At 36.2% G+C, this 9,661-nt stretch overlaps 1 protein-coding gene across 1 annotated transcript; it reads left to right on the top strand.

The window, feature by feature from the left end:
• Positions 1-501: 501 nt before the first annotated feature.
• On the top strand, positions 502-9,432 carry HELRODRAFT_149301 (hypothetical protein; the record flags this gene model as incomplete). The annotated part of the gene is made up of 13 exons (XM_009029229.1): positions 502-637; positions 950-1,010; positions 1,196-1,312; positions 1,528-1,623; positions 2,081-2,142; positions 2,859-2,936; positions 5,057-5,161; positions 5,284-5,423; positions 6,719-6,835; positions 6,991-7,209; positions 7,708-7,929; positions 8,447-8,595; positions 9,330-9,432. Coding segments are annotated over 13 exons (1,605 nt in total), but the record flags the coding sequence as incomplete, so codon positions are not given.
• Between the last annotated feature and the right edge of the window lie 229 nt (positions 9,433-9,661).

The following is a 9,661-nucleotide window of genomic DNA, read 5'->3' as shown; positions in this document are numbered from 1 at the left end:
CAAGGTCGACCTTATCAGGCACAACGGGTTGAGACGTGATGACCAACCATGTGGATGCATCAGTTGGAGCGGCACTATAGTGTAGTGTAACCGTCCCTATGACCCTATAGCACAACTGAAGATACTATGGTTTGAAATCAGAGTTTCACCTTTTCTAGATGAGTTGCTTATCAAGCTGACGGACATTCTCAAAAAGGAACCAACAGAACACCAATTTTAAAGTGTTAGTTATTCGCCTTTCACCATGTCCTGTTAACATTAAAATTAACCACCCCACCACGGGGAGGCCAGGAGTAGGACTTGGTTGCTTCTCAACTTCAGATTGCAAACCATATGAAAGCACTTTCTAGATGCTGGGAGTTCATCTTCAACACCACTTCCGGCTAAAATCAACCCTTTTTGGGTGCACGTATAGACACACACACACGCACATACACACAATTTTTTCCACGTAGCCACATGAACGTTCTGAAGAAGGTGAGTTTGTTGGACCCTCTTGAAATTGCTGAGACGACCTCGACCTTGACGCAGACGGACCTGAGGGAGGGCGTAACTCAGACTGAACCATACACACCTGAGTACTACGTGCCGAAGGGAACAACTTCTGAACTGCTCAGTATCGCCATGTTATCATACGGTTGGATTGTTCGCCATGTGTTTGTTCGTTTGTTTATGTGTTTGTTTGTTCGTTCGTTCTTTTGATTGTTTGCTTGTTCGTTCGTTTGCTTGTCAGTCCTGCATTCTTGCATTGCCAATAAAATTTATGTAAACAAGTATAATATATTATCGAATCATTATCGAACCACTTTCATTACCAAAATTAATATCACCACGATCATCATCATCATCATTATCATCATCATCATCATCGTCATCATCATCATATTGATTGTAAAAGTGGTGGTCATCATCATGATCATCATCACCAACAACACAACAACTTGATCAGGGTGTGGTTTGCCAGCGGGATTGGCAGAAGTTGAAATGATTGAAAGGATGAGAACAAAGAGGTAACAAACCAAAAAGGCATGCAGTCCCACGAACGTACATGTTTTGTGCATGTGTCCTCGTGCACGTGCTTGTTCGGTGTGTGTGCACGCGCGCGTATACACACACATGCACATGTGTTTGTGTAACTGTAAACAACTAATTCACCAATCAACCAACTCACCGACCAACTAACCAACTAATGAAGGATCTGGGAGTTGGAGCAGATGCAGTTGAGTGAGAAGTGCCAGGTTGAGAAGCGAATGAAGAAGATGGAGGAGCAACATGCACTGGAGTGGAGCGTCAGAGATGCTGAGATACAGAGGTTGGTCATGACGTTTTTGATTATTCCCATATAATTATCATCTTTACCACCGAAATCTTTACCATCAACTTCATCATCATCGTCATCACCATCATCTTCATAGTCATTATTGCTCTCATCATCATCATCATCACCACCACCATCATCATCACCATCATCATCATCATCATCATCATCATCATCATCATCATCATCATCATCATGATTATCATCAGGATCTTGGACCTTCGGTTGAAGGTGACGATGAAGATGTTGAGGCTGAGGGAGGGGCAGACTGATGAGATAAACAGGCAACGATTGGAAGATCTATGGTGAATGTAATGTGGTGATGATGTGATGATAATGATGTAATGTTGATGATGATGATGATCGTAGGATGGTGATTGTGATGTGATTTTGATGATGATAATGATAGTAATGATGATGTGATGATGAAGATGATGAATGTGGCGATGGTGATTGTGATGTGGTGATTGTGATGAGGTGATGATGATGTAACGATCTTGATGCGATGATATGATGATCATGGTGATAGTGTGGTTAATAATGATCATGATGGTGATAATTGTTATGATGGTGATGATGTTGTTGATAAAGCTGGTGTTTATAATGGTGAATGTGATGACGACGATGGGAATTATGATAATGGTGATGAAAGAAGCTACGATGGCTATTATGATAGGGTAATGGCGATGTTAATGATAATGATGGTTATGTTAGTAGTAGTGATGGTGATGATGATGGAGATCTCAATGATTGAAACTAAAGGAACAGAAAGGAAGAAGAGGCCCACAAGAAACTGGCCAAGTTAAAGTTTAACAACCTAAGAGGTGAAATGACATCATCAGCGTATCGTCATTACATCATCATCATAATGATAGTAATAATAATAATAATAACAACAACAACAACAACAACAACAATAATAATAATAATTATTATTATTTTTACTATTATTATTGTTATTGTAATCATCGCTATCTTCATGATCATCAACACCATCAATCTGGTCATTATTGCTATCATTATCATGGTCGTAATTATTTTTTTTATAAACCTTTTGTTATTATAATATTTGTTTATTATTGTCTAACCAACCAACCAACCAACCAACCAACCAACCAACCAACCAACCAACCAACCAACCAACCAACCAATCAACCAACCAACCAGCAACCAACCAATCAACCAACCAACCAACAACCAACCAATCAACCAACCAACAAACCAAACAACCAACCAACCAATCGACCGACCAACCAACCAACCGACCGAAAAACCAAACAATCAACCAACCAACCTACCCGCCACCAGCCAACCAACCAACCAACCAACATACCGACCAACCAACCAAATAACCAACCAACCAACTAAACAATCAACCACAACCGAACAATCGACCGACCTACCAACCAACTAACCAACCAGCTAACCAACCAGCTAACCAACCAGCCGACCAACCAACCACAAACAATTAATCAATCAACCAATTAACTTACCAATCAATCAACCAATTAATTTACCAATCAATCAATCAATTGAAAAGCCTTGAGGAAGATATCCGGAAAGGAATGTTTGGTTGAGAGAAAGATTTTGCGAAGAGATGTCGTTAAGGATTACACAGGTCGTGATGATAATAATAATTATGATAATAATAATAATAATGATGATGATAATGATGATGGTTGGATGGTTGTCATGATGATGATGATGAATGTTTGTCTAAGCACATACACGCTTGAAAGTCTTAAAATTACATTCTGATTATTTTGTAGTTCTACGCTTAAGTGATTGTAGAATATCAAAAGAATTTCAAGGTTAGACTAAAACTATCTTTTAGATTCCATTGAGGAGTTTGTGTCATATTAAAAATATCTTAATGACATTAAGCTGTATTAGCCAAACGAACGTACTATTCAAATAAACGATTAAATCCGAAAGATATATTGCAAAATTTTAAAGTATCGACTGACAAACTGTTACTGTCAATTTTGAAATAGCGAACTCTAGTGGGCGCTTTCATAAATTTTATATTCTGCAGCCTTTAAGTGGGTATTCCCAAGTCAACAGAACATCTGCATTTGCTTGACAACCACATATTTGCTCCTAATCAAGCGAGCTTTTTAAGGGTAGTGCCAAAATTATGTCTTAAGTACTCTAGACTTCAAACTAAAAATTTTATCTGTTGTGTATTCTTTCATCGGGAGAATTGTTTTTTACTCATCTAGAAAAACAAACTATTATCAGTTGTTCGATGACACCGACCTCATTTTGAAACTCAAATAGTGCGTGCCTGTTCAAGTAAGAAGATGGTAAGAATGAAGATGATGGCTTAAATTTCAAGCTAACATACAAACTGTTTTTTGATAAATTTAAAATGGACCGCTCAAGCAATGAATCATTTTTAGATATCCGCCATCTTGCGATATTTGTGGAATAAAATTAATTCAACATATCAGATAGAATGTAAGATTTACAAAGTGATTAGAAGATCACATCAGATATAAAATCGTTTTTTGGCAGAATTATCAACTATCAGGTCTACTGGTAATAAAGGAACACCAGTACTTATAAAAACAGACGGCATAAAGATAGTCTTGTGCTGAATCGTCGTTAAACTGCACAAAAATAAAAAGATGCGAATGCATGCAGGATCTCTCCAGGTGTTCGTTCTCGGTCTTGACCCGACAATCAAAAACTCTAAATTTTTAAAGCAGAAACTTTTATATTCCAACAAAATCTGATACAAAAATTAATAAAAGTTCAAATAACAAACGTTCGTGTATCTTCTCAATTGTCAGGATATATATATACATAAATATATATATATATATATGTTTACAATATAATATTTTATAATATATATATATATTATTACAATATTCTATAAATTCTACCGAAGGTTTGGCGTTAATATGTAACTATGACCACCAAATTGTAACTAACCGACTACCAACGTTCATCAACGACCGACCAAGCCACCATGAACCGACTACCTACATTTACCGACGACCACGTTTTGTATCCGATTCCAAGCGTAGCAACTAACTCCAACTCGCAATTCAGAACAAACGAAAAAAGCTCTCCTTTTTTTAATATTACTCCGCATTTATATCAGTTGATCGTTATTTACCATTGGTCGCTATTTTTATTTTGCTTCCTTCCATTGGTTGTTACTGTCTTTTCATCGCTTACCAACATTAACGTTATTCTCTTCGCCGGTTAAAAGTTCGAACCTTGACGATCTCATGATTGACAGTAGTTACTTTCTCTCTTGGAGATCACACCGAAGTTGTTGGGTGGCAACGCCGATTTTAACGAAGACTTCAAATTTATGTTAAACAATGAGAGCTGACTTCTCCCTTCAAAAAATTTATTAAACAAATTTGTTAGACTGTAACTGAGTATTCGCAAATCATAAGTAATGCCATTTTTTAAAGTATTTTTTTTATCAAGACAAAACTACTGACTTATCGTATTTCTGACAAAAATTTATTGAATTAATTTGTCAGTTTTTTTTATTATTCATATTTATTCTTTACAACGATTATTTCGACTTCCAGCGTCTTCTAGTTAACTAACGACCTCTCCGCACTTTGCACGCGGTTTTATTAACTTGTAGCTGTGTATGAAATTTATGATATAGTAAGTGTGTGTATGCATATTGCATATGATAAACTAATATACTACGCTGAACTATCACTCCATTTTAGCATACGCATATTTAACATATGTACACACCAGACTTCGGGTCGCAGGCCTTTGCACCGCTGACTCGCATCGGAGTGTTTCTGGACATGAATGCTGCCAAGTATGAATTCGATTCCTATCTTCTCAGTTCTCTACAAGGTCAGTTGTGATTATGATGATCACTGTTCTCAATACTACACTGATCATCTTAAACACCACCATGATCAACCCAATCGTTATAACCATGAATAACATAATGACTTCATTACGACGCCAACCAGGGGTGACGGAGCTGGAGGACACGTTGAATCGCAAGCAGTACAACTGCAACATTCGCATCCGTCCCAAGTCGCCCAACGACAAGATAGCCGTCCAGAGGAGAAGAAGAAGGAGAGAAAAAGAGTTGGAAAGGATCTACGATGTGAGTTTCATTATTTTTTCTTTCTGATGATGATACTAACATTTTCTTCCCAACTAGCAATCCATCAAACGATGTAGAGATAATTTCATTATTTTTTCTTTCTGATGATGATACTAACATTTTCTTCCCAACTAGCAATCCATCAAACGATGTAGAGATAATTAATAAAAGTTTAGATGATGTTTCAATTTGGTTCATCAATAATAAACTAATTGTAAATTTTTCTAAATGCAACTACATTCTATTCGGTCCAAAAATATTGACTAACACAATACCTAATTTAGATATAAAAATGAATAACCATAGCATCCCGCGTACATCCAGCACAAAATTTCTCGGAGTGATAATCAAGGACAACCTCTCGTGGGATATGCATATAGACTCGTTATCGAAAAAAATTAATAAAACCATAGGCGTAATTAATAAAATTAAAGTAAGATTGAATAGACCAATAATTATAGATTTGTATTATTAATTAATCTATCCACATCTAATATACTGCACCATTATCTGGGGAAACAGCCCTGAAGTTCACTTGAAGCAAATTACCAGATGTCAAAATCCTTTCATCAAAATTCTATTAAATCTACATCCATATAGTCATGTCAGCTGTTATTATCCTGAACTGAAAATTTTAAACATAAAAAATTTGTAAATTATCATGTTTCTATCTTTGTGTTCAAGTTTCTACATTATCAATTACCAACATCTTTTAATGACTTTTTCGAATTCGGAAATGCTGTGCACTCAAAGTTCACTCAACATTCTCCTCTGCTCGATACACCACCTGCAAGAATAACACTGCTTGGTGGAAGTTTAAAACATACCGGTCCCGGAATCTGGGAGAAACTTCCTGTTGATATAAAGACTACAAATTCCTTGCATTTGTTTAAAAACAAAATAAAGAAATATTTATTGAAAAAAAGTACAATTTTTATTTAATTAGAATCATGTAAATTGTGCATTATGTTAATTTTGTCATGAATTATAAATTTACTTAAAAATTGTGTTAGAATGAACAATTTGTGAACGGTGGCCTGCGACACAAGAATTTTGGTTTCCTAATCATTACCTAATTATTATTAATTTGGATTGATTGAATAAAATTTGATTTGATTTGATTCTCTTTCTTTTTTTTTCTTTTTGCTTTTTTTGCCATTTCACTTTCTTTTTTTCCCTTTCTCTGTTAATTTCACTATTTTGTTTTTATTACTCAGCCGATACATGCGCAAAACTGTTTACTTATCCTTCCATGTTTATAGTTGCACAAAATCCACGCACACACATAACTGCAGTCCATACAGAAAGAGAAGGAACTACTAAGCAAATCACCAAAGCCTCTCAAATTTTTGCAAAAAATTGAGAAACCCGCCGTTCGCCCACCCACACCAACCGCTTCCTTTGAATCCGAGGTTTGTTTTTTGTTTCATTTTGTCAACGATTTGTTTTAATTATCAACATTTTCATCCTCATCTCTACTAGTTTACAGGTAGCTAGTTTTTTTCATCATTATTTAGCCTCGTCATTTTAAACCAGCATCATCGTTGACAATCACTTGCACCTCCAGGTTCAAGACAATAAAAAGCTGGCCATCACATTCCTGCAGCAGATGATTAGAGGCAGGCACTCGCAAGCCACCATGCTTCAGGGCAAGGAAGAAAGAATGGAATTGATAAAAGAGTTGAGAAGCACACACGCACTTTTGCAAAGTGAGCAGAGTTTCATTGAGGCGCATAAGCAGAAGACGTTGGAGGAACAAGACTTGAGGGCTCGTTTAGTTACGAGGGTATGGTTACGTCATTTTCATTGTCATCTCATCATTTCATTGCAATTACAGTATCACAACCTTCATCATTGTTGCCTTTGCACTGCTGATCAGTTCCAATTTTGATATCTTCACGCAATCAACCTAGTTGGGGAACATATCAATTTTAACTAATGATGGTGTGGTGGCTTGAACATAGTTGTACATACCCCACCACATAGAAGCCAAATTTAGTTCATTTTGGTAAATTTTGCTAGCTAAAATAATAACAATTTACATACATATAAAAACGGCTACTAAAATTTTTTATTACAAATGTTTTTTAACTGTTTTAGCAATTTTTTCAAATTTTTTCTTGAAATTTGTTTTCAAACTTATCGTTTAAGTAAAAAATTAGCAAAAATACGGAAACATGCAAATTAGTCCGCCAAAGGGATGTGCGCGTAGACTTAAATAAAAAAGCCGCGTTAGAAACGATACTTCAATCGGCAGAGCACTGTCAACCAACAAACCCAACAGGATGACGTTGTAGACAGTCTCATCAGCGAATTGGAGGGTGAAACGCTTTCTGATTGTCTGGACTTCCTGACGAAAGAACTGGACAGACTGAAAGAAGAGCGAAGGATAGAAGCTTTCGTTATGTTAGCCGAGAGGAACAGAAGGATAAGGGAAGCTGAAGAATCAGGAATGCGACAGATCGAAGAGCGAAGGCGAAGAGAAGCCGATGAAGCATTCAAACAGGTGACTAATCACTCACTCATATTCCCTCACTCATATTCCCTCACTCATATTCACTCACTCACTCACTCACTCACTCACTCACTCACTCACTCACTCACTCACTCACTCACTCACTCACTCACTCACTCACTCACTCACTCACTCACTCACTCACTCACTCACTCACTCACTCACTCACACTCACTAACTAACTAAATTTTGATTTCTGAATAATTTTTGTGATCTTCATTAGTTTCCCTTACAATTATAATTTTTAAAAATCTCCACACATTTTCACACGAGCGCCTCACGTAACACACAAATTTGCATGCAGTGTGATAGGTTTCAATTTATTTCTAATTCTCGTTCTTGCATGCAGGTGAAAGTTAATCGAGCTATGAACCTGGCGAGTAAAAGTAAATTGTTCATAGAATCAAACAGAAAATAAACTCATCCAAACTTACGAGGGCCCACGCTTTCAAATAATAAAAAATGTTCATGAGCACACGAACACACACAAACACACACCTATGGACAGATTGTGAAGGTGCACCAGGACACGGTGGACAGTTACTTGGAGGACATCATACTTAAGACCATCGATAGCAACGCCGATATGCAAGCGAGGAAGCTCGTACAACAAACTGCAATTATGATTGATGAAGCTGCTAACAAAGCTGAAAACAGGTGGATGATTAATTAATTAATTAATTTTATTCATTTATAGATAGGTAGGTAGGTAGATAGGTAGATAGGTAAGTAGGTAGGTAGGTAGGTAGGTAGGCAGGCAGGCAGGCAGGTAGGTACGTCGGTTGATAGGTCGGTCGGTCGGAGGGTTATGGTTAGAGGGTTTGATAGGTTTAGATAAATGAATACACTGATAGATAAATGGATAGATAGATAGATACATGGATAGATTGATCAATAGATAATGGAATAAACAACGAATCCACTGACTGACATTTGGATTGTTAGATGAGTGAATGAAAAAACAAAAAAAACGAATAACTGAAAAAAAGAAATTGTGGGAGGATGAATGAAGAGATAATTATTTATTTGGCACAGTTCTTGTCATCTGGATTAATGATGACATGCAGTACATGCAGTACAAAAGAGGATTCAGTGTGCTTTGATGTTTGTCGTTGAAAATATTTTTGCATCAACTAGCTGAACATTTAGGAAAACTTTTTAAATCTAAATCTAAGTACATGGGACATGGGACTGTTAATCAATTTGTTGAATTCCATTCAACAAATTAAATATACTATTTACTAATCAAATACAAATCCATTCGAAATAGTCGCCATCCTTATGTATATATGTATGAATATATTTATATGTGTGTGTGTGTGTGCATGCGTGTGTGTGTGTGCGTGTGTGTATGTGTAATGTAAAAATAAATATGTAAATATGTTGCACAGTCGTTCCACAATGGACTCAGAGGAGATCGTGGCTCAGTTGGTCTTGGGTTTTCTCATTCCAGAAGTGTTCAAGCAGGATCACAACAATAAAAGTCGGTCGTCATTCAGTTTTATTCATTCATTTATTTGTTAGTTAATTCATTCATTCGTTCGTTCAAATATTTGTTCGTCTATATTTTTCGTTATTTTGTTGCTTACCTTAGTTTACTTTCTAATTATGATTTTAAGTTTATTAAACTTCTCTACTAATATATATTTATTTATATTTATTTTTTTTATTTCTTGGTTTTCGTGAGATGTTATGACCATAACATAGCATAACATAACATAAC

Source organism: Helobdella robusta (assembly GCF_000326865.2).
Source record: "Helobdella robusta unplaced genomic scaffold HELROscaffold_6, whole genome shotgun sequence".
NCBI lineage: Eukaryota > Metazoa > Annelida > Clitellata > Rhynchobdellida > Glossiphoniidae > Helobdella > Helobdella robusta.
Note: the sequence above shows the minus strand (reverse complement) of the source record. Positions and strands in the feature narration are given on the sequence as shown.